The 25,451-nt window shown below is 38.4% G+C and overlaps 6 protein-coding genes across 6 annotated transcripts; 4 read left to right on the top strand and 2 right to left on the bottom strand.

Annotated features, from left to right (window-relative positions):
- Window positions 1–3,690: 3,690 nt before the first annotated feature.
- On the top strand, window positions 3,691–8,245 carry GCK72_023836 (uncharacterized protein; the record flags this gene model as incomplete). Its single annotated transcript, XM_003109433.2, has 6 exons — window positions 3,691–3,772; window positions 6,110–6,243; window positions 6,641–6,842; window positions 6,944–7,096; window positions 7,150–8,016; window positions 8,070–8,245. 6 exons carry the CDS (start codon window positions 3,691–3,693, stop codon window positions 8,243–8,245), a joined length of 1,614 nt encoding a protein of 537 aa, XP_003109481.1.
- An 863-nt stretch (window positions 8,246–9,108) lies between these two features.
- GCK72_023835 (uncharacterized protein) lies at window positions 9,109–10,211 on the top strand (the record flags this gene model as incomplete). The annotated part of the gene is made up of 4 exons (XM_053735580.1): window positions 9,109–9,154; window positions 9,743–9,863; window positions 9,908–10,070; window positions 10,119–10,211. The coding sequence occupies 4 exons, from the start codon at window positions 9,109–9,111 to the stop codon at window positions 10,209–10,211; spliced, it is 423 nt and encodes a 140-aa protein (XP_053579146.1).
- Window positions 10,212–10,890: 679 nt separating this feature from the next.
- GCK72_023834 (uncharacterized protein) lies at window positions 10,891–12,226 on the top strand (the record flags this gene model as incomplete). Its single annotated transcript, XM_003109577.2, has 6 exons — window positions 10,891–10,907; window positions 10,965–11,099; window positions 11,145–11,233; window positions 11,283–11,509; window positions 11,784–12,068; window positions 12,119–12,226. The coding sequence occupies 6 exons, from the start codon at window positions 10,891–10,893 to the stop codon at window positions 12,224–12,226; spliced, it is 861 nt and encodes a 286-aa protein (XP_003109625.2).
- A 451-nt stretch (window positions 12,227–12,677) lies between these two features.
- Window positions 12,678–13,174, top strand: GCK72_023833 (uncharacterized protein; the record flags this gene model as incomplete). Its single annotated transcript, XM_003109574.1, has 3 exons — window positions 12,678–12,788; window positions 12,843–12,929; window positions 12,974–13,174. 3 exons carry the CDS (start codon window positions 12,678–12,680, stop codon window positions 13,172–13,174), a joined length of 399 nt encoding a protein of 132 aa, XP_003109622.1.
- A 57-nt stretch (window positions 13,175–13,231) lies between these two features.
- GCK72_023832 (uncharacterized protein) lies at window positions 13,232–15,724 on the bottom strand (the record flags this gene model as incomplete). The annotated part of the gene is made up of 8 exons (XM_053735579.1): window positions 13,232–13,366; window positions 13,544–13,669; window positions 13,719–13,808; window positions 13,934–14,026; window positions 14,079–14,135; window positions 14,179–14,259; window positions 14,357–15,579; window positions 15,649–15,724. The coding sequence occupies 8 exons, from the start codon at window positions 15,722–15,724 to the stop codon at window positions 13,232–13,234; spliced, it is 1,881 nt and encodes a 626-aa protein (XP_053579145.1).
- Window positions 15,725–16,253: 529 nt separating this feature from the next.
- On the bottom strand, window positions 16,254–24,612 carry GCK72_023831 (uncharacterized protein; the record flags this gene model as incomplete). Its single annotated transcript, XM_053735578.1, has 16 exons — window positions 16,254–16,347; window positions 16,443–16,516; window positions 16,567–16,796; window positions 16,849–16,952; window positions 17,006–17,317; window positions 17,363–21,518; window positions 21,566–21,679; window positions 22,104–22,211; window positions 22,259–22,684; window positions 22,728–22,844; window positions 22,929–23,102; window positions 23,148–23,933; window positions 23,978–24,043; window positions 24,118–24,345; window positions 24,389–24,533; window positions 24,583–24,612. The coding sequence occupies 16 exons, from the start codon at window positions 24,610–24,612 to the stop codon at window positions 16,254–16,256; spliced, it is 7,164 nt and encodes a 2,387-aa protein (XP_053579144.1).
- Between the last annotated feature and the right edge of the window lie 839 nt (window positions 24,613–25,451).

Below are 25,451 nucleotides of genomic sequence, written 5' to 3'. Positions count from 1 at the left end.
ATTGCGCCGGCACGCATAACTAAACAATGCGCATCCATTTTTATCACTTTCTTATCAAAGGTTTTGTGGGTGGAAAGGAAAAAAATTCAATGATAAAATTTTGAACTACATTGGTGATGTCAAAAAGAGTAGTTTTGAATGGATGATCACGCGAAAGGTGAGAAAATCGGATTATTAATGTAAAGGTTAGACTAAAATGTTCTCGAAGTAATCAAGTTCAAACCACGGTAAAAATTGTGCTGAACTGGAATAAAAATCGATCATTGTAAAGTTGACAAAGTAATGGATCAAGAACTGGAAATAAAGGCTGAATTAAACAAATTATGCTTTTTTTAAAGAAATTGTTATAATTTTCAGTACCTGGGAGGAAATTTTTTTAAACGTTCTTGCAATCACTCTAAAAAATATATACACACTGGACACGTTCAGCCCGAACCACCTATTGCTTACATTTTTATCATATTCATTCTCTTGAAACACTATCTTGGCTCATTACACTATGTTCTCTATAGCCTGACTGCTGTCCACCACCCGGTTGCACCTGACCGTTGCTTGGCGCACATTAAATTATGAGAAGCTCGCTCGAGATAACTAATCGCAGCCAGTCATACTCATCATCATCAATGTCAAAAGTGTCACAAGTCCTCTGCTCGTTTAATATTCAATCCTGTTACTCTCCACACCCTCTATCTCTTCCAATTTTCTTAGCTTCAGCTTTCATTTTCACCTGTCAACTTTTTTCAAAACTAATACTAATAAAGTTTCTCCTGAAAATTTCATTTTTCTGTATAGAAGTGGTGAGAGCAAAAACAAATTTAGTTTTTCGTAAGCTTTGGCGTCAAAACTCGCATGCATTCTTAACTTTCATCAAGTTGTTGAATGAATTGGCAAGAAGTCTTCGACTGGTCCCTTCTACGATTTGTTTACGGTGAAGTGCCAAAAGCATTTTGCATCGGCTTATTAGTAGATTTCTTTTTGTTGGGAAAATGAAATGTTGAGCAAAACGAGTTTTCAGATTATTAGTTCCTACCTCTTCTATGTATTTCGAAATATGGAAAAAAAAAGGATTTCATCAATTCATTGAATTGTCTGAAGAAGTATAAAGGCCTCATAATGCAGTGTTAGCTATGAATTATCTTAAAACTGAATTTTTTTTGTGGAGTTTGAAATTACTTTTAGAAGTGGATAGGAATTTGAAAACTGAAAATGGGCGCAGTTGAAACATTTATGATTGAGAAATTAGAAATATATAAATGTGTTTTCTGATTGTATTTCTGAGTAATTTCACAACAAATGTAATGTTTTATTTCTAAGATCTACTCTTTTCTGATATGTTGCAAAAAGTATAAGATTTCCACATATCGAGTTTCTCAACGACAAATTCAATTTGATTCAATTTCATTTCTTCTGAGAGTTAGAAGTCAGCAACTACACCCTTCTCTCTAACACTTCAACCGTATACCAAAACATTCTTGCTGCATTTATTTTTGTTATGTTTTCTTCCCTTCTTTCTAACTACTAGTTATCTCCCCATCTGTTGCTTCTATATTGTTCCCCTCGACACCGCTTCACATATGGTGCTCTTCTTCACCTGACTCAGCAATTAGTGCATTATTCATAACGGACCGGACGACCGACACCGCCGCGGGAGCTCTTCCGTTTTCTTTCGGCACAACCCTTTTAGCACCTTATGTATATTTCCTGTTTTTCACCCAACACTCTATTCTTTTTACTTCAAACTCGTCGACTCTCATTTGCACACTTCTCTCTTCACAAAACTCGTAACAATTGCTATAAGCTCACTCATTTACACAAAAACTACCACTACTTTTGTTCTATTGTTTTACGAGGTCTACCCAAAACAATACCTCTGAATGCAATGTGATTCCACTTTTTCGCTGTCCGATGGTATCTAGTATCACTTGAAACCGGCGTTGAAGTACATAGAAGGGGTAGGTTCTTGAGGTGTGTTCTCCAGGTTGTATCACTAGATGGATGAGTGAGCACTTGTGTTATTCGAGCAGCGAAGAGCAAACCTCTTCGACACTCTGTTTACGGTTGTGGTATAAGACAACAAGCTTTTAACAGCTACCTGTCATGCGGGATAATATGCATTGTGGACATTAGCCGAGTTCAACTTCGATATGACCTCTTAATTTCTGAAGTAGCGTATTTACGGAAACTAGAGAGGATGTTATGATAATATGTGTGTTTATTGTGCAATTTGCAACACCAGACAAATGAAAACACGCAAAAATAAAAAGGAGAAGAGCCATCAATAATGTTACAACCTCAAGCTGTCATTTGTGAATGATTGAGCACATTGAGTTTTTGAATGATCACACTGAATTTCCGGATTATCTTGACACTTTCATCGCTTCTATATCTTCTTTTTCCGTTTTTCCCTCTAAACACCCTGTATTTCTATGAATCTCCCATCCTCTTATAAACAACTGTATTTACATCTCTATATCCTTATTGGTATTGTCTTGGTATCTTGCTTGCTCACTTTCTTACTCCCTCTACACGACGGTGGCTGTATTTACACGTCGGCTTAAGTTGTCTATTTGGATTACAGTTTTGTTAACATGTGTCTTCAGACTGACCTCCTCAACATTATTAGCTAGTTGACTAGAAATACACTAGTTATTGATTATTATTTAGATTTTCCGGATCTTAAGGTGGAAAGAACTTCACATTAATACTATCTATTGAAACTTGTCAAAAACTACTTCATTTGATTCCAAAATGACACCGCTTGATTAAAAGAATAATATTACTCTGATTCTTTATTACAATAAAAAGATTTTACAAAAACCGGTGACACCCATCAGAGAAGACTAAATGTAGATTTACTCATCAACCCTCATTAGCTTTATCCATGTGGCTTATGGTAACACCTCATTGTCTACGATTAGAGTCAATTTACTGAAGGGACCACCTGTTTCTACTGTTCTCGTGGGACATCCTAATCCGGAAAACCTACAACGTCTGTCACTCACAAGATTCCAATCTTTCCTGTGTTCTACTCGTCTTCCCGTACACGGCAAGAAACTCACCGTGTATCTCCTTCCCGTTGACTACCGAGAGCCTGGCCATCTTCATTAACTGCCAGTGCGGGCTGTCCAGTGTCTGCGCCTCTCTTCTTCTAACACTATCTCGACCATCGCCCTAACCACACCACTAGGCCCCACCCACTCTCCTCCGCAGATGTACGCACATCGTAAATCAAAATTTCGCCAAGTCGTCTAGGCTATAAATCATTTTGCGTGTTTTGCGGCGTGTTCCTTTTTGAATTAACCGTAAAATTCCGGAAGTGGTTTAAATGAACGCTAATTATATCTGCTGATAGCTCCTGATAACTGAAAACATGATTGGTGAGTATTTTCATGCTAGAACTGCAAAATTTAAGTCTATATTTGTTTTTTCTCCATTAAGACCTCAATATTTTCAACTTTTTCTTATCGTATTTATCATCTTCTCGACGGGGAAAATGCAAGATAAAGCGATTAACAAGGTGTTAAAGTAAACTAAAACTGAAATTAAAACTCAAAACCAAAACTAGCTAGCATCATTAGTTTCTCAATTTCTCAATTTTCATTTTTTCTTTGAACTTCTAATGTTTTTATAGAAAGATTTACGCTAACCCAGTTTCTTTCTGAATTTTATTTTGTTGCAGATATTTCCAAAATGGGTGCAGTATTCCTGTTGATCATCACAATGGTCAACTCAGCAATCATTCGACCGCATGTTGTGGAGGCCGCCCGTGGAAGTAAGTAAACTGCACGAAAATCGTTGAATTCAATTAGTGTGGAGTGATGTTGAAAACGTAGATTACGCGCGCGCATTCTTGACCCTCTGGCATGTCAAGAGCTAATTTGCCATATGCACAGTTTTTCGCTTGTTTTTCGATGAGCCCTAATTCCTGAGAAGATGGTCCGTATGTCGTTGGAACTGGTGTTTCGAAAGTCACAACCAAAACGGGCAAAACGAAAAAGAAAGTCAAGTCAAGCATTTTTGATTGACACTTTGAATCCCAAAGAAGGATAGAGTCCGTCTTCTCTGCTCAGTTGGTTTGGAGGGTGTAAAAGTGAATTTAAATGAGACATGTTCTTGTCATTGCATAATTTATAATTCATATTCCATATTTCCGATTGGTTGACAAGATTAGAATTTCCGTTCTTTCTTCCTATCTCGCCTCCCGGTTTCCGCTGTCTCCCCATTCTTTTGTTTCCCAAGTAGACACCATTTGATACGCATTTCTGATAAAGAATGTGGAGAGATACGATATGTCGTTCACCTTGCCGTTATTATCTAACTGTAGAACACATCTCATGGATAGAAAATAATAATTGGTAGGAAAGGAAATCCCCCCATTCCAATAATGATATACGATCTGCTAGTCATACTCAATAGTCCATACTCAAGAGATGTATTTGAGGAGTGGAATAAGAGAAGGCATAGGTAATTGGAGTGTAATACAAAAGCATACTATACAACCAACGAGCCATAGTTACGTAACCCTAGTGACTGCAATTGCGCCACTTTTCTCACTTGGAATAGCACTCTTTAGCAGCTGCCAAACATACATGCTCACCTATTGTTCTTGTTGCACATAATGGAAACAGAAGGGAACATTTGTAAAAAGGGAAAAAGGAAGAGCAAGATTCGTTTCCCTCCGTCTGTCGTTTTATTCTTTCGACGACACTTAATTACAAATTTGAATCAAGTAGGAACACGAGCACACGGTTAATTCGCTAAGTGCGTGTGCCGCGTTTTGTATATAGGTTTGGGTGTGTGAATGGCAGACGCGACAGAATATTATTAAAAGATTTGCGCGGCTTCTTCTAATTGGCAATTCGTTTCGTGAAGAAAAGCATCACAAATGGCATGAATGGGAGTGAGGGGTTCGCATTTTGAATGTAGGAAGTTTTAAAATTTTTGTTCAAGTTCTTTTGAAATCTCAATCGTTCCTATAGTTCCTTTTCTGCGTATAACAAGATTTGAAATTCATCCGATTAGTATCAACCGATCCATCTCAATCTTCCACCAGTCCTTGATTTAGTCTTAAGAAAAGAGAGGGGTTTAGTGTTTCCGGTCGATTTTCGGGATCTTCATTAGCATTCCATTTCAACATCTTACTAATTGCAGTCTCAATTTTCAAATCTAGAATAAATTTATGCTGAAGGAAGAGGGAGCCTTTTCTAAGGAGTTACATCTCAAATTACGTGAGCTTTCCTGGCAATTAGCTGCCTTTTCATTACTTTAGGATTCTCCCGCGTGCGCGAGCAGCTGCATTGTGTCCCTTTTGAATGTTTACCATTCACGTGTCCATTGCACATTTCAAGTGAGCTCAACACCATCTCGCTTCTCTATATCCCCTTTTTCTCTAAAATACAATCCAAACAAATAAGTGAGATAAACATAGATATATCGGAAAGAGAATGCGTTTCCTCCTACCACATGTAGGTTTAGTACTCTCCAGTGTTAATATCCACCCATGCATATACATTTATTTTTGAATTGAAATGCCCTCAAGCATACAATTTCAGTTGGTACACTCTTTTGAAACTTTCGATGTACATTCAATAGTTGTGAAATTTTATTTTTGGGTGTATACGACTATAGGCAAAATACATAACATGAAATTGGTGGACGGGAAGGAAGACAACGCAACACTGTAGATAATACAGTACACGTCAATCATGAACATCACCTGCCGTCCGTTTTTAGACAGGACAAAGAAACGATATAGGATACTCTCGTAGGCAAGTCGGCAAAGTCAAACGGTTGTAATAATGTAATTCAACACTGCGACTTGGTCTCAGCTCGTAAGACACCTGTGCACTTCTCGCTTATTAATTATGAACTCTCTCTCGAGACATTGTGAAGAAAGAAGAAACAATAGAGGGGTAAGAGTGCTAATGGAGGGTGAGAGAATAGAACGATAGGAATTGAAGGGGCCATCTGAGATGAGGAAAAAGGCACACTGAGAGACAGCAGGTAGCAATATGACACAATGGAATTGAAAATACACCTCAATTTTCACTGCGGGGGATTTATTTGTTACTATCATACCATCATCATCATCAACAGTCTCTATTTTCAGTGCCCCCACGTATGCGCAATGTGGAGACCAAATTTCGGATCCCGCTGGGTCAGAAACAATTCAAACTGGTATGCCCAATCATTGCCACAGAGAAAGATAACACTATGATCCAATGGTCCAAGAATGGAGAACAGGTACGCACATCAAATAACAATTTATCTCTCACTGATCTTCGCCTACCAAATATACACCTCCGCCAGTCCTCCGCCACCATTTTCATCCTGTTAGGTAGTACTTCTACCTCACTCATTTTAGATATATGTTAGTATGTGGCAAGGTCATCCATCATTGTCGTTTGTAATGCCGAGTGTGATGGAGTGCGGCAGTGGGTGCCACACTTGGGCAGCGATTGAATCAGCCCGAGAGGGGAAAATGAAAGAGTTTCAAAAACGGATGTACTACTAACATACACTAGATTATGGACTTCAGTGTGTCACAGTCTCTAGGGAACCTACCAAAACATAATCAATCATTCAATACGTTTTTCAAAAGCGACTGCCAGAATTATAATGAAGTCCATTTATTTTACAGCTCGACTGGGACAGTCAGTACAAGTTGTCAAAAGATGGGAAAGAGTTGAAGATGAAGTCCGTCAAGTTTGAGGATAGTGGAAGGTACCAATGTCAGGCAACCAACGGATTTGGACACAAAACCATGGAATTCATTGTACATGTTCATGATCAGAACGACAAAGGAACTTCCGTCAAAGATTATTTAGTTCTTTCCAATACAAGTGAGGAATTATTTTGTGATTTGCTTTAATTTAAATTCAACAGAATAGTTTTTCTGTTATAAACTTTCCATTTTCTTGCAAAACCAGTTAACTTTTTGCAGCGGCCAGTCCAAGTTGGTTGATTGACATGAACTCCGAATGGCGATCTCCTATCAAGATCAACACGGGAGGAAAACTTGAGTTGCGTTGTCCGGCCCAAGGAAACCCATTGCCTGAGATTCGATGGTATCAGAATGAGATGGAAATAAGTGAGAGTGAGTAACTTGTGACGGAAGTTGTGAAATTCTAAAATTCGACAATTTTTCAGAAACACATAAACACGTCTCATCAATTGGTGTTGAGCCAGTAGACAGTTCTCACAGTGGAGTATACCGATGTGTTGTGGAAAACTCATTGGGATCATTGTCATTCGCTTTTGACGTCACTGTTGGAGACTTCTTTGACCCACCAACTACAGATGCTACTGAGTATCAAGAAACTGCGATGGAACCAGTAATTGACCAGCCATACAACATAAGTGTCTATGCTGGACACACTGCTCAATTCCAATGCAAAGTAAAATCAAGTGAAAATACAATGATCAAATGGCTGAAAGAAATTTCGGATCCTATTTCCATCCGCCGGAAGGATCCAAATGCAACTGTGATTCATGCCAATGGAATGGATCTGTTGGTTTTAGATCACATTCAAACTGAATCTACGGTACCACTGGAAGATATGGATAATGTATACACCAACCGTCTGACAATTCACAAAGTTGATTATCATCACGCTGGAAAATACATTTGTGTTGTAACAAGTGCTCAGGGACAAATCGTGTATAAATCTGCGGAACTCAAAGTTTTATCTTCATATGATTTTACCTTCCCATTCAAATCTGATAGCTTCCTGGTTCTTCTGGTTGTGGTTGTCAGTCTATTCATTTTTGTCGTAGTTTTGGCTATCATCTGGCTGAAAAAGAACCAAGAATCAACATCAAGTCAAATTTTGAAACCACCACCACCACCAAGAATGCCCCCTCCAGCTGCTCCTCAGGAAAATGATTGGTCTAGTGACAGAACGATGCACTCATCAAAACCGCTTCTTCTTCAAAATTCAATGTTCAAACAGCCTATCCCAACGAAGTTCCATGCAGCTACAATGGACAGAAACAATTTGATTCGAGCAGAGAGACGTGAGTTATCAATCTGTTTCACGTGAAATGTTTTTAAATATTCTGAATTTCAGGGTTCGACGAAATGTCAAATGTATATGACAATAGTACAGTACACCCGTATTGGACACAACAAAGGAATAACAACTCAATATATAATGGTGGCTACCGAACGTTGGAAGTTCAAAATCATCGAAATTATCCAACTTCTGATGACTACACCGATCAGGATACGTTCTACTACAAGTAGTTAATTTGTTTCATTTTTGATATTTTTGCTCCAATTTCTTTTCGGGTACTTCCTATTTTTGCCACAACTTCATTTTTCTGAGCTCTATTAATTTATAATTGTTCTACGGGTCTTTCACTCCCATTTCTTATATTTATTCATTTTTCATTGTTTGTCTTCCCCAGAGATCTTGAAATGTTGTTTTCAATTCACCGAGCTTAATTACTTTTACTGCATTGTCAGACCGGTTTCACCCAAACATCTCAAAGCTCGTGTTCCTTATTTTCTGTGTCAGAATTATTGTCTAAAGAGCTTATGTCCTTCTTATTTCGTTTTCGCTAATAAATTGATTTTCTTATGACTGAATGTGAATTACGCTTTCAACAGTGCACCTGAATACAAGTTGCCACAAGAAAAAATATAGAGTAACTAGACTTTCCACGTTTTGCCTATTAATGCTTATTGAATGACGTGAAAGTCAACACAAGTAAGAAACAGAGTCCCTTTGGCGGCAGGTGTGCCTACCAGCTATTTGCATTTTTTGACGGCCAGTTAGCCGTCTCGATTATCAAGCTTAGCGGCCGAGACTGGGCCAAAAAACCATATTATTTCGCTGTTCACACAGAGACACAAGCAATCCCTGGCGCTTTGCATACATTCGGGCGCCCGAGAGACCGGTGTATGACGACACAAACGAAAAAGGCGCAGGCTCCAGCCGCGAAAGCATGAGCTCCATTCCGGTGGCTCGGATTGATTGCGCCAGTTCTATTGATTGCGCCAGTCGCGGGCGTCTAGCTTTTTCCGTACACGCCCCAACGTCTGTCTGGCAATTCTGAATTTGTGAGAAGAGTTATTGTCATACACACGTCGATGCACCATAGGCAATGAGTACTATTGGCCTGCGCAACCGTTGGGATTCTCCCGATACTGGTAAGTTGTTTTGTTGGAAAGTACTACATTGTTATTAGATTTTTCCATGTTTCATAAAAACACTTTTTCACTGTAGGTTTATAGATTCCTAATCAGAAAACATTCGCCGAAAGATACCATAACTTTCATATTTCTATTTTACTGTTCAATGTCAATTTAAATAATTTAGTTTCTGGCTAAAAAATTTTAATGCAGTTTTTAAGTAGGCATTCCACTTTTAAAAGAAACCAACAATTTGATTGTGGAAATCATATAATTACTCTGTCACCTTACAATAAACGTCAATTCTGACTCTTTTTCACTATTTATTGTACTTCCTCTTTTGGAAATCATAAACTGTTTATGATACAGAATCCTGATTTCTCTCACTTCTCTGCTTTCAGAATAGCAAGAAAATAATCTCAAACAAACAAAGCATTAGTCTCAATTCCGGAATTCTTATCTTTTTACAGAGCCAAAAAACATAACCTCTCTTCGAATCATCGAGAAACTTCTTTCGGATGCCATTGAAGCACCTCGACTTGTCTTTTTTGAGAAGAGAGTAAACCGTAAGTTCTGGCATGGGATTCAAAAAAAAGTTCATTTTAGCCATCGACCCTTCATTCTATGATTGTGTGTACTCAATCGTCGATTCTTCGAATACTGTGACCGAACGATGCTACAGAGATATTGGTTGTTGTGCCAGCGGATGTTGTACCAATACTGAATGGTAAGTTAATTTCTCGTGAGCAACTACAAAAAATTTATTTTCAGGCAAGAAAAATATGGATGGGCTGTCGCACTCATTTGCATATTTTCTCTAGTTGTCATTATGACTGTAATTTGTTGGATGGGAATATGGTTGTGTAACCGCCGGAAAGACAAGAACCAACGAAAAGAATTGTTGAAATTCGGAAGCTCTTCTTCAGTTTCGAATGTTTGTTTATTTTCGCTTTTTCTCACGTCATTTAGTTTAATTTTGCAGATGTCGTTTGCATATCCAATGGCAAATGGACATTATCATTACGGTACCGGACCATTCCAATCACCGCCTCTAAATTATCCGACCAAATATTAAAATGGTTCTTTTCTCATGTTATTTTGCTTGCTAGTCTAGTTCTAACCTGATTCCAGAGTTAAAATAACAAAAAAGCTCCACTAATGTTTCTATGTATATTTGGAACGTTTCTTTTTTTTTCGAAATTCATTTTTACGATGAATAAACCTTCTGACCATATCACCCTGGAAACAACAAGTGTCTTATTTCATCCAGAATACGGAGAGTGTTTTTCGTTTCATTTTTTCCGCCGTTTCCCATTGCAACTGGGCCAAGAGCACTTTCACTAAAAGCAGAAAAAAGAGCATCTTCCATTTTACGGCTTCAATCTCTTTTTTCGTCTGGTTTGTTTCGTTTTCCCTTTCTTTTAAATCTTTTTTTCTGAATTTGTCCTTAGGCACTGCTCGTTGACCATTACTCTAATCGATCGCACAAAAATGTGGCAAAGAACGTAGACGCTCTCCCTTTCTCTTTCACAAATCCCCCGACGTGTGCAAACTGTAGATACCTGAGTCTCCTCGAATTATACAGTCCATCGGTCAAGTTTTTTGACTGTTTGGTTTGGCCAAACCATTGGGCACCAGCAATCTGTTTGCCACTATCCGCCTCATATTGTATTGCAATCTAGTGTTCCTCTTATTTCTACGTCTCACGGATATTCGTTGTTTTTTCTTCTTAATTTTTTATATTTAGAGTCGGCATGCTGGACATTCGAAGGTTTGAACAAACATCACAAGTGTATTCACAATTTTTGAAAAAAACACTAATTTTTAGGTTTGATATTTATCGGAAGATACCGAAAGATCTCACCCAGCCAACAACGGCTGGAGCTGTCATTTCAATGCTATGCGTAGCATTTATCGCATTTATGATATTCAATGATGTTTTAGCATATATTTTCATAGATTTGTGAGTCTTTCATATCTTTATTTTCCATTTCCGATAAGTATTTAGAAGGAGCGAGTTCTTCATCGATGACCCAGGAAGAGAAGGAAAAATTGATGTTCAAGTTAATGTGTCATTTCCTCATATGGCTTGTGAATGTATGATTTCCAGAAAAGTATAAACTAAGAAAATTCCGTTTTTTTTCAGATCTCGGTGTAGATATTCAAGACGAAAACGGCCGACACGAAGTGGGATTCATCGACCACACTAACAAGGTGCCTATTGGCGACGGAGGTTGCCGATTCGAAAGCCGATTCGAGATTAACAAAGTCCCCGGAAATTTTCACCTCTCAACACATTCTGCTGCCACGCAACCCGACAACTACGACATGAGACATACTATTCACTCCATCAAGTTTGGAGACGATGTTTCGGTTAGTACGAAAAATAGTGTTTTGAACAAAATATACTGCAATTTTTGGTTCATTAACGTCAAACGAACTGAGTTCTCCTCTAATTCATTAGATTTTATGTCTACTCAAGCATAAGTTTACTTTTGAACACATGCAAAACCAATTCTAGATGTCATGGTCACTAATGCACTTTTGTTGTTTTGTTACATCATCGTAGTTTTAAAACGAGTTTTGAGATTCAACACGAGAACATTGGACATAACGCACAGCATAGGGCAATCTAATGTTTTTTCAGCACAAAAATCTAAAAGGAAGTTTTGATCCCCTGGCTAACCGAGATACTTCTCAAGAAAACGGACTGAACACCCATGAGTACATTCTGAAAATCGTTCCATCTGTCCATGAAGATTACTCTGGAAACATACTTAATAGCTACCAATACACGTTTGGACACAAATCATACATCACCTATCACCATTCCGGAAAGATAATACCTGCCGTCTGGTTTAAATACGAATTGCAACCGATCACTCTCAAACAAACGGAACAAAGACAATCCTTCTATGCATTCCTCACTTCCGTATGTTTTTTTCATTTCCAAACAGTCTGTGTATTTTTGACTTTTTATAGATCTGTGCTGTTGTTGGTGGAACTTTCACTGTTGCCGGAATCATTGACTCAACTTTCTTCACGATATCAGAGCTTGTCAAGAAACAACAAATGGGAAAACTGACCTGAGCACTTTCTTGCGATTATGATAAATATTCCGATCTTTTTTAGCCATGGGTGATATATATGATAAATGTATACTAAAATTTTAATGTTGAAAATTGAAAATATTATTATTTGCCTTGTGATGTCTTTTAACGCAGCAGTTCTATATCAACATACCCAATCAAAATGTCGAGATCATAATAATCGCCCAAAATATAATATATCGGGTCAAACAGACTACACGACTTCATACATAGAACGTGTCTTTCCTAACAAATCTTCTCGTCCTCCAACAATATCCGTGAAAACGATATTCGTGCTTCCACAACACTATCAATCAGATCACATCTTATCCTTATCGTTCGAATGGACTTGCTGTTACAATCGAAAGTTGTCCTCCGCCTTTCCGTGACCTCTATTTCTGGGATATCACATAAAAGGCAGTGAAACAACTAGTGGATTGGATAACTTCAATATGAACTCCCTTCAACTTCTTCTTCTTGCCGCTTTTGTCAGCTTTGCAGCAACACAATGGAATCTTGATTGTAAAATTCAAGTCAAATTCCGTAATGATGGACACAAAAAGGTGAGTTTCTAAAAACCAACAACTCGGTGAACATCTTCAAAAAGTTTTATTCAGGTTCGTGTTGACCTCCTTGTTCCATCTCTCTCGATCATGTCTGACCCAGTTATTTTGAACGATTACAAGCAAGAAAAGAGCGTGAATGTAAGTTATCATTTAATCACTTCTGACTCAAACTTGTATTTTAGATCAAAGGAAAGAACTGCGAAAAGAAGCCATGGGTATTCATGATCTACGGATGGCAAAACGACAAGTGGGTTCTCAAGAAGAAGACTCAATCCAAGTTCACTGGAAATGGATGGTTCCTCACTTCGGTCGATGACGAGTACACCCTCAACGTATTGGACCGCCAGGGAATTGCGTGCTCTGAAGGAAACTGCGGAAAGTAAACAAACATTGACTGTAATAATGATAATAACATTGTCTCGTTTATTGATCAATATCAATTATAAAGAGTCATTATAGAAATCGTTTCTCGTTTCCTCGACTGGAGATGATTTTGGGGTGAAGAACTGGCGAGCAGTTTCAGAAATGGCACGGTAGTTGTAATTGTAGCTTGCATCATTGGAGTAGAGGTCTTGCTGAAAAAATACTTTCTCTCTTCGAAAATTGCAAAACAAGAATGAGCAATGAACTAAACCAAAGTCACAAGTTTCAAATTAGCTAATTCGTTTAAAATTGAAATTACAAAATTGCGAAACTGTTTGTTTTCCAACAAACCGCAGTATAATTTCCGTTATCAGCAGTAAGTAACTTACATCGTACAGCTGTGGCATTTGGTGAGTATCGATAATGTTTGCAAAGTCAGTCTTATCCAATGATGATAAGATACCGTCCACCATATTGTGGATATAGGAAATGACACGTGGCTGTAGGGTAGTGGGCTGCAAAGATTCTGTTAAGATATTCGATGAGAAATAGATAAAGGGATACCTGAGGATCACAAATAAAGGATTGGTTATCAAGGGAGGTCACATCAGGGTCTTCTTCAGGAACAGTCGAGAGGAACGAATCTGAACTGTTCTGAAAAATTTGTGAATGGTGGATGAAGTAAGAGGATAAAAAGGACGGGGCTGAGGTGGAAGACTTGGAAATGCCGTGGAATCTGTTTAAGTGCACACAGTAGCTAAAATAAACTGTTTACTTACCAATGAATTAAGTTCGGAGTCGTCGTCTTCGGGATCATACATAGTTTCGGCATACTTTCGCCGATTCTGATTTTCATCAATTTTCATATTTCTCTGTAATTCGAACAATTAGTGAAACATTCAGAATACTATCTGCGAAACATACCAAACGGTCGAGAAATGTACGCACCTCTGAGCTGTCGGCGGCGCTTTGTGTAGACGTCTACAAAAGACAATAAAAGGAGCGTTTACGACATGATACCCACCTGGTCGTCAGCGTCGCGTCCTTCAACTGTTTCGTCAATCTCATTCGGCGCATTTGTGAGATTTTCCGCACTTTTTGCAAGCTGTAAAATGATTTTAGTTGAGAACGAATACCTAATTCAGTTCAAAAATGTGTATAGGAAGAACTAGAATTAAACTACGTATTTGAAAATAACTCACGTTTTGACTCGATTGGCGCCCTACGAGAGCGCCCTTCAAGTTTTTTGAATCGCGTGAGTCTTGGATTCTTTGCTCGAGATTGCGGATAAACTTCTCTACGTCTTCGTCTTCATCGGGATGTGCAGCCCTCATCACGGCTTCCAATGCAAGCCTTTCAGCATCCAGCCTTGCGGATTCTTCGACTCTTTTTCGAGCCTCCAGTTTTGCAGCTTCTTCAATCCGTTTTCTCTCTTCAAATCTTGCTTGCTCTTCAGCTCTTTTGGCTTCCAGCTTTGCTTTGATTTCTTTTTCCCTTATTTGAGATCGAAATTGTTCTTGAGCCCTCTCAATGTCTTGACGTTGACTTTCAGAGTATCCTATTGTCAAGTTTCTACTCTGTGGCGATGGCAAGCGAGTATTCTGCATCTGAGTATTCAACGACTGGGGTTTCGGAGCTGAATAGTACGTTCGTGCCGTAGTTTGAACAGGCAATCTTGTAGAGCTGCTTGTCGGATTGTATTCTTGAGCTGACAGAAATGTGGCTTGAGAAGGAAAAACGGCCGTGGTTTGACGACGAGTACGATCAATAACCGGCTGAGTTCTTCTCGCAGGTGATGGAGATCTTCTGATAGGAACTGGCTCAAGAGCTGTAGAACGTTGAGGGATCGAAGGTGGAGGCGGAGCTGGTATTCGAGGTGAAGTATCCGCTGGAATTACTCTTTTTGTAGGGTCGTAGGCGGAGTATGCAGTGTATGAAGAGTTCCCATAGTTCCTCGTATATTGACTTGTTGGAGCCGAGAGAGGTGGAGTTTCAATGAGATTTCGTGTTGGGGAGTGCAGAGAAGAAGAGGAGGGAAGTAGAGTGGATGAAGTTGTCAAGGTGATATCTTCTGAGAGATGCGACTTTGGAGCAGAGGACGCTTCTCCGTATAAATATGGCACTTCACGAGTGATGTGTGAGGTGTTAGTGCGCGGCTCATAGACTGCCGGGCTCTCAGTGTTCTCTCGAGGCGCAGAGTCGCCATAAACATACGTGGACCTTCTGGAAGTCTCTGGAGAAAGAAAAGTTGAAGAAGGAGTGACGTTTGTTAGATGAGAGTAATCGAAAGTTGATTGTCTCGGTAAACGGGAAGAACGTGTTGCTGATGAATCAGAAACTTTCGGATTGGACGGATCTTGACGAGAGCTACTACTAGTTTTTGTTTCATTTCCACTGTAGCTGAAGTGTAGTCTTGCACCAACAACTGAAAATAAAAAGGAAAAATTTAAAATTGTTAGTTTGAATATTCAAACTTTGGTAATTAAAAACTCACATGACGTGGTTCTTTGAACATTTGGGTTTCGTGTCGGGGAATTGGGATTTAAATAATCTCTATCTCTATCGACCATTATGACTTTTTCTGGAAATTAAAATTATTGTTGACGTAATTAAAATTAGCAAAAACTTCCGCAAAAGCAACAGGTTGTGGGAAAGAAACAAGTCGTGGGAGAAAATTACTAAGCAAAAATAGAATATCTCTGAACTATGAAACAAAAAAGTAAACTCAAGTTGGTTAGAAAAGACCATAATAATAAGACTCACATACACGCGAGCACACACATACACTCTCACAGAGAAAGACAAAAACTGATAACGGTTGGTGCGGCAGAAAATGTGAGCGATCGCCTTAAAACGTTTGCTGTAATAAAATAGAGGGAGACGCAGAAGGAAACAATACTGATAAGTTGGAAAACTTGGAAAGAGTGCTTCACACTCGCTAATACAGCCTACAGATGTGGGTGGTAAAATGATAATGAAATGGGTGATTCACATGCACACAACCTGGGAAGTAGCCCATGAACTGATGTTATTTTGAGAATGAGAAGTTAGATAGATTTATTTGGGACGTAAAATTAACATTTTTAAAAATTGGAGTAATTATTTTCCACTGCCCTTGTTGCTAGATTCCAGTTCATTCGAAATGTATTTTGAAGCATCCTCAATGATGTCACTATTGAAAAGAGAAGTAGAGCTGAAAAAAGTGAATGTAGAAACGGAAATTGGAAAATTTGTTTTTCAGATTTATAGTTGTACACTTCGAAAATGTAAAACTACAATGATTTATACCTTTCTGACGGGGACATGTAAGCTAGTGCGGCTACACAAGCCGTTGCAAAGAAATGAGAGACTTCTTCCAGAACCTGGAAAATAGGGATTATTTGTGTTTAATATATTTCTTAAAGGTATTTACCGAAGAAGTTGAAGGCTGTTCCAAAGATTTCAAACTAGATTCGGTTGAAGAACTCTCGGTAAAAAGTTTCAGAGAAGAGTTTGTCGGAACAGTGTCACACATATCTGTGCACAGGCTACAGTCGCTGGCCTCAGCAGCCGCATCGAAGTTAAAACGGTTGATGGAATAAGATGATGGTGAATCTCGGCTGACTTCAACTATCATTTGATGTTGCAAGGGCATCCTTCCTTCTGATATTCGAAACTACATTACATTCCGTTTTTCTTTCTGGAAAAAACAAACCCGACGTTGATTGTTGACAAGTATCTAAAGGATTCAGATCTTTGGTTTTGCTTCCGGCAGTGTCGTCATGTTTTGTTTCTTCCAAAATCTCATTCATCAAAGTTCTGAAAACAACGATCATATGAAACTTTGCAAATTATAGACGAAGGTTAATTACCGAGAGCTCGTGCAAATGTCATTCGGTGTATTCGCGTAAACATTGCATACCTTTTCGTTGACGTTTATCTTAAGATAGTCTAGTATAGTTGTGTTGTGAGAGACTTTGGAGAGCTCAGATAGCAGCGTATGGGAAATTGAAGGGATGGATTCACAAACGGAAGATGAGTTTTGATCTTTGTCTTCGAAAATATCGCATTTTGATAAACTGGATTCGAAGTTTTGATTATCATCCACCTCAAGAAGTTTGTCGACTTCTAGACGTTGAACAATATCAGTATCTCCATTTAACAGTACCTCAGCTGTTGCACCTCTGGAAACTTATTATTAGAGCGTTAAATGATTAAAATTGAATTACCTTTCAGTATCAAGAGTATTCTCTGAAGGAAAAACTAAGACAGGAGTACAGATTCCAGAAGTTGGTTGCATGAGTAAGTCCTCTTCTATCAGATCTTCTGCTTCCCCGTTTGAAAAACTCAATGGAACGCATAAGCAGGTTACAGTTGGTAGTTGTGAGATTACATTGTCCAAAGTTTCAGAAATTTCCTCTGAGTTTGTGAAAAGAGGGGTATCAGACAACTCGGTTGCTTTATGTTTGTCTTTCTCCAGTACACAATAACCACCAAGCTCATAGTTCTCCAAAGATGGTTCTTCTCCAGTCGTCAGTTTTTCGTAGATCAGAGAAACACTATCAGGTAGATCAAGGTACACATCTAACTGTTCAGAAGTCTTTCGTGTGTCAGTGACCAAATGAGAAAGGCGGAAAGTTGCAGCATCTGTCATAGCAAATGATACCTGGTCGTGAACAAGGCATTCGACGTATTCACCAATCACAGACAAAATGTTGAAATTCAGACAACTCTCAGTGTTCATATCAAGATATTGTTCAGGTTTTTTTTCTTCCCGTTTGATTTCCAACGAGCTCTCATGCCATACATTACTAGAAGCCTGTTCAATTTTTGCAAAGTGTTCGGCCGCATCCGTCGCGGTGATCGGTCTCTTGTCCAATACTACGACCGAATTATCTTCTGCATTCAACGGGATCAAAATCGTCGAACTTTTCATGTTTTCCAAATTGCGGACGGATTCATTTGTTGAATCTTCGAAATCAAATGAGTCCTTTCCTACATCCACTTCTTCTCTCATTGCTGTTTTTAGCGACTCGTCGATCTTGGAACATGTTTTCTCTCCGTTTTCAAAATCTCCTCCCATTGCCTCTTTTGTTGGAGTTACATGATTTTCTGATCTTTGGTTATCCTCTCCTCCACTCATCCTTTCTTCTTTAATCAATTTGAAACACTCGTCGACAGCATTGTGGAACTGATTTGAGCTTTCCTGATGTTCCGTACTTGCTGGCATGTCTTCGAAGTTCTGATATTTGTCGTTACGTTTTTTGCGTTCTAGATTGTTGGCCTGATCCACATCATCTAGGAGTTGTTCAATAATCTCAGAAATGCAGCTCTCATCATCAGCATCATCATTAGTCCCCACCATCCGGCTATCGTTCTCCACTGAGTTCATAATTTCATTTAGCACACATCTTACAGTATCCATGTTTTCTTGACCCAACTGATTCGCCAAAGCAGAATCTTCAAAATCACTGACTATATCGAGCAAGCTTTCAATTACTTCACTGATTTCTGAATTCATTGCAGTGAAGTCAATGTTATCTTGCAACTTTACAGAAGTGTTTGGCTTATTAAAATGAGATACTGTTTGATGGTCACTAGAGATTGAACTTGTAATTGGATTGGATGAATCAATGACAATTTGTATAATATCTTGTTCTTTGTCAAGATCACTGCTCACTCCATTGTCATTCAATTGCTCAAACGACTTCTCGTCGGAGTACTCTTTCTGCTGACTGTAGATTGCATCATTTGAATCATTATCATCTTGTCCAATCGTTGAATTAAACGCACTCAATAAAGTGTTTACTACCTCCAAAATGTGCCGGTCTATTTCTTTATCATTCTCGCTCGTCGAATCAATTGAAGACGTAGAAAACTCTGTGGAGGCAATCAAAGCAACCACGTCCGCCGTTTCTGTGTCATTTTGAAACCCGTTTTGGAAAGAAGGAGCAGCGGAGTTATTGTCAGATTCTGTGGCTGAGACGGTATCCACGTCAATGTCGGAAATTGGTATTTCATTTGCCAAAATTTCATCTTCACAACTCTCATATTGTTTCAAAAAATCAATCACTTGATCCATTAACATCTCAACAACTTCCTTGACATGTGACTCAAGTTCATTCTTGTTTTCGTTCGCCGTTTGTTCAGTTTCAGATGCACATACATCATCCATGCGCTCATTAAGGTCCGAAGAGTGGGAATCTGGAGTCGTCTCGTTGATATCATCACTATTGTCAGAATGAACAATTTTTTCTAACAAGCTGAGAACAATTTCAGTCACCTCCGTGTCGCCTTCGTTTGAATCTGTGAGAGTTTGATCGTTTTGTGAGACGTCAGTAATATCATCCAAATTTTCGTTGACACTATTCACAAGGAGTAGAGTATCAGCCACATGATTGTGATGTGGTTCGTCGAGAATCGATTCAAGCAAATCATCAACTACATTGACAACATCATCTTCTGATAGAAGTTCCTGATCTCCTTCAAAACTTCCGTTTTCATCAGTGATCTCTTCTTCTTTCAAAAGTTCAAATGGACGTTCTTCAATTAATTCTTCACTTGGTTCAATTGAAACATCAACGACTTCAGGATCAAAGTGATTTTCATCTTGTTCTTCAACCACAACAAAGTTGCAGACAACATCCAATAAGCCCTCAATAATTGTATCCACCTCTTCCCTCACTGTCTCGATTCCAAATTTGTTTTCATGATCAGAACTCGTTTTTCTCACGTTTTCTTGCATATTCAAATTGTCAGCTAGTCTCGTCAATTCATCCACAAGATCGAAAATTTGCAGTGTATCTTCTGCATTGGAGTCAGCAAATTGGATGATAGAAGAAATGTAGTTCGTCTCAAGAGAATCCACGATTTGAGAACAGGGGAAACTATTCTCAGCAGAAAGTGAAGAAGCAGAATCGAAAGTGTCACAAAATACATCTTGAATCGAATTGTTGACATAGAGATTAGAAAACTTTTCAGTATCTTCAAACCAGTAGTCCAAAGAATGAGTGCTTTCTTGAATGACAAACGAGCTCACAGTTTCCAACAAATCATCGACAACTTCTTTAACTTCCTCTGCAACTGTTCCAATAGTGTCATGTGAAATAGCGTTGGCACAACTTGTTCTGGTTTCTGATGATTTGAGTGACAGTGAGCCAACAAGAGCTGTTGTTATCCGATCAGAGTCTGATTCACTGACAGTGTCGACCATTTGTTCAATGAGTGCTACAATTTCGTAATCTTGACCAAGTGATGCAGTATTTTCTACGTTAACGGTGTTGGAAATGAGATCAATTATCCCTGCATCTTCACAACTTTCTGTGTCTGCCAATCTTTTGTCTTCCAACCTTGTTACATCAGATTTTGAACACGTTTCTTCAAACTTATTGACTTCTATAGCAACTTCTTCTAGGATATCAAATTGAATAGACGTTTCTATAGTTTTTGCATCAATCTGGTTTCCGCTGTTTGTAGTTTCTTCCTTATTGAAGTCAAAAACTTCGTTCTCCGAAGTTTCACGTTGTGGTTCAGGATCATTTTCAGCAAGTGTTAAAAGCACTACCTCAGCTTCAGAAGTCTCAAAGTTGTTCGTTCCATTTTCAGTGTGATCTTTCACTTCCTGCACAATATTCGTTTCAATTTCCCGATTTCGGCTGTCATCCTCAACTCTTTCGTTGCCTTTCCATTCATCAACCTTGGTGATTGAATCCTCCGGTATTCCAAGTTTTGTATTTTCAGCATCATCAAGTAAAACACATTCAGAAACATACGAGATAATGGTAGACGTTGCTGGTTCTGGTGACAGTTCAACAGTGAATTCCGACAAGTTATGACTAACAGTGGTAACCAGTAAGTCAATGACTTCAACGACTTCTTGATCGGAGTGTGTAGATGCTTCTATCAGGATCGCAAGTCCCCCAGAACAATCCACTTTTGTCTCAGTTTTTGAAGAAGTTTTACTTGAGATTGCGTCTTCAAAAATACTTGACGAGTTTGCATCTTTTGTTGGTGAGCAAGTATCGTAACCTTCGTGAGTGGTTTCTTCCGGGCACATGCTATTCTGACATCCTTCTGACTCGGAAACGTTCTTCTTACTAGAGGTAATCCTATTACCAATCGTATCAATCGAACTTTTCAGAGAGCCCCGATAAGGAAAATTAGAACCGCATGATATGTTTTCTGATGTAAGACACTCAGGTTCAATAGTGACATTTCCAGGCTCCTGATTCATTCTGACCTTTTCTTTATCATTCACTTCCTTGCTATTGCAATCAGCCACAACAATTTCGTTTCCATCGGAAAACGGAAGGGTTTTCGCTAGTTGTTCTTCGACGTTTTCTTCCGCAATGTTTGGATGAGTGTCAATCAGGCCTGCATTATTTTCTGAAATTTATATCAGCGTAATTTAAATGCCAATTAAAATTGTTTACTTTCACTATCAGAGGAAACAGTCTTGAGAGAGCTCAAAAGCAGAGGTTGCTTAGTTTTCCAATGATGGGAATCATCAAGTTTAGTAAGATGTAAGTCTATCGACGCTAGAGAACCTGTAAAATAAGGTAAAGCGGCTTTTTAAAGGGGGACACCGGAATTCCAAAAATTGAGATTTTTTAATACGGATCGACTCGGAATTTTGTAGAAAAGAGCAAAGTCTCTTGGAGCCTGGTCTTAAAATTAGTCTAAAACGAGTTATGAGGGCTGAGGTGTCAAAGAATAGCCTCTCGCCGTGAAGTTTTGACACTTTTTCACATGCACGGGGAGAGAATTTTACCTTGAAATATAAGGCAAAACTTCACGACGAGAGTCTCCTTTTTGACACTTTGAGTCCTCATAACTTGTTTTAGACTAACTTTCGGACCTGGGTCTAAGAGACTTTTTTTCTTTTCTACAAAATTCTGAGTTGATCCAAAATAGAAATCTCAATTTTTTGGAACACCGGTGTCCCCTTTAAAACTGTATTTCTGTACTCACTCTTTTTTGGCTGTGACGAAGGATCATATGTTGGATTACTCAGCATATTAGAATTGTCAAATCCCTTGTCATTCACTTTTTTGCTCGGTATTTCTTGATCGTATGTTTCTGAAACAATGAAAATTAGTGATATATTGCAATATCAAAAACCCAACCAGGCAGGTTATTAGAACTATTTTCAAATGGTGAATAGCTTGATGTTGGAAGCGAATTGCATAGCTCCTCTGAAAACAGTAGTAAAGATGAACATTCAGTGTCCAAAATTGGACCAGATGTTGATTCTTCTTTGTTTTGCTGTTGGACATCGGTTTCTGTACAATCCATTTGGTCGGGATTTGAGTGCTCGTTTCCAAATGTTCGGCACTCTTTGTCCTCGTTTCCTATGAACCCCGTCATCCTACAGATTGAATCCGAATCCGACTTATAATCTTCATGTTTTTCCGGTTTGCTACTCAATGAACTGTCCATATTTCCCAACATCTCTGCTTTCAAAGTAGCACTCTCCCATTTTTCAACTGATGATTTGCGAGGAGCAATCGGAAGAAACACAACATCTTCTAGCGGTTGATCTTCACAGTTTTCTAGAAAATTAGTTGAAAACGTCTAAACTTCCTAATAAATTACCAAGTTTTGTGAGCTCCTGTGGCTTTGAAGGTTTATCTGATGTCTCTGACACATTGTCATCTACTGAATTGTTTTTTAAAGAAGTCTCTTCTGAAATTGCGACATTCTGGTTCACTCCTGAAGTATAACTATTGTCAATTCTAAGTTTGATTATTGCCCCCTATTGAATTGGAAACGCTAGTATTCCATTACATTACTCACCATCAAATCTATTCCTCTTCATTATTTCAAGCCCTTCGTTTTCAATTTCCGTTTTGTCAGATCTCTGTTGCCATGTTTCAATCTTTGTCCCTTTCTCTTTCAACAACTTCATTTCACCAACATTCAATACACACATATTGGAAGAAGACGACGACGTATTTGTGGACACATTATCTGGCAAAAAAAGAAATGAAACACAAAAACTAGACTTTTTAATACCTTGAGAGGTTTCATTTCTGCTGCACTGATTCAATTGTTTTGACGCATCCATCACCATCTTCACATAATCTTCAATCATATTCACCAAAACGCTATTTCCAGAGTTTCCTGATTCGAGGTTGGTAGAAGTGTTCTCAGAAGTGGCGTCTGCTTTATCGGGTTCTTTGGAATCCAAAAAAGGCTGGCTCGAATTCTGAGCAAAAATGTGTTTATTTTCCGAGAAATTGGTAAGATCGACGGAAGTTCTTGGTTGAAAGTCGTTATCAAGGCCAGTAGAAGATGACGAGGTGAATGAACGGTTGTTGAAAATGCATGGCAGTTGGAAAACATTGGACTCGAAATCCTCACAGTTAATTGTGGAACTTGTTCCCTCCGGCTGAAGATGTTCGGAAAAATGAATGGTTGGAGTTGGAGCTCTGCTCGCACTGAACGTTTCAACTGGTGTAGCTGAGAAAGTTACATCCGAGTCGGGAAATTGCTCCACGTCGTTCCCAGTATCAGCTGCTGTATATTCACCGTGGCGTTTCACAATTTCCACAATGCGTCTAACTTTGTCATCTGATATCGTATAAGTATCATCAAAACTCTCATTAACTAGTTCCTCAAAAACTGAATCAGTCTCTTCCAAAACATTAGCAAACTCTTCAAACACTGCAAACGAATCGTCAATCCCCTCACTCAAATTTTCAACGTCTTTGAAATCGTGATAATCGAGAGATTCGTGATGATAGTAATCCAGTTGCCCTTTTTGAAATTGAGAATGTGCAATGGGTTGAGAAACATAATCTGAGAAGAACATTGATTGAAATACTTGTGAGTTAACAATTCACCAGTGCTAACTAGTTTTGCACTATTCAGAAGTTCTTTGGAATCCGTAAAGTAGCTACTGATAGCTTCTGAAGAAGAGTGCAAGCAATTTTGCATACGTTCTGAAACAGCATTTGTATAATTATCACTTATCTGCAGTTACCTTCTATGGTAGCATGACACAAACTGGGAGGGATGATTTTGGAAACTTCTCTCTGATTGAGTACGTGTTTTTCTGCACAAAACGTTTCTGTGACCAGAGTTTCAGTTTCTGACGGAACTGGTGAGAGAGTGATGCCGTAGTCTGATGTGTCTCCGATCTGATAGACTAAAGTTTTACCGTTTTGAGTGTGATATTGGATGGAGTCAGGGTTTGAAGCAAACGCAGTACCTGAAAATAATTGTGTGTGTTTCTTTTTTCATTGAAAAAATACCAGAAGACATGGTTCTGCGGTAGTTATGACCAAAGATGATTCTTCTCAATTCTTCCAAATAATCCAAATATTCGTCGCACTGGCGAGATGTATACACATAGTTTAGCTTTGTACAAGATTCTGAATGATGATATCTACTGCTACTCTAAAAAAAATCATAGAATGACTTCTGCCAAGTTTTAGGATTATCAAACCTTAATTTTATCGTCACAGTCAGAATTCATGTGCAAAACAATCAAGTTATCATCTGAAAATCTCAATTTATTTAGGAATTCATGAAATGCTTGAAAATGTATACACGGAACGCAACAACGGAAATAACTTTCTGAAGGGTTGTTAAAAATGATGACAGAGGGCGCGGCCCAACCTCATAACCGAACTGATAAACTGGAAGAGCACACATATTTACAGCAAATCAAACAAAAATGAAAAAGCTAACGTTGATGTTGAAGATACTGAATCAATAGTTTTTCATTCTGAAAGACCAACAAATAAGTTCTTAACTTCTTGAGCCGCAACTGAAATATTTAAGAAACCAAAAACGAGAAAAATGCAACAAAAATGATAACCGATTGTTAAGAAGTATTTGCATTATCAGCAATTCCAACTCCTGCTCGTTAACTTTTTTGCACATGTTTTATAGTCTCAATGACAGCAACCAGAAACTGCAGATGTCATCAGTTTCAAGAAAAAATGTTGATAAATGTATTATTTCATAGTGTTTATTTTAAGTAATCAATAAATAATAAGAAATAGCTCAAAGGATTGGATATGACACATAGCGAAACTAAAGTCTGAAAAATACTGAATATGAATTATTATATTTCCAATATCATTCTAGGTATCGACTAATAAAACCATACTAAAACATCTGGGAATATCTGAAAAGCGAGATTCATTTGATATTTAAACATGACGTGAAAATTATAAATATAATCATGGTGGTTACAATAAAAAATTACACAAAACGGCAGTACAAGATCATGGACGATTTAGACCCAAGTTTAGGTAATTGTGAAATGAACACCGTCCTGGAAAGATTACAAGATTCAGATACAAGGTC

Source organism: Caenorhabditis remanei, chromosome X (genome assembly GCF_010183535.1).
Source record: "Caenorhabditis remanei strain PX506 chromosome X, whole genome shotgun sequence".
Classification (NCBI taxonomy): domain Eukaryota; kingdom Metazoa; phylum Nematoda; class Chromadorea; order Rhabditida; family Rhabditidae; genus Caenorhabditis; species Caenorhabditis remanei.
The sequence above is the reverse complement of the archived record's forward strand: the minus strand, read 5'-3'. Positions and strand labels throughout refer to the sequence as shown.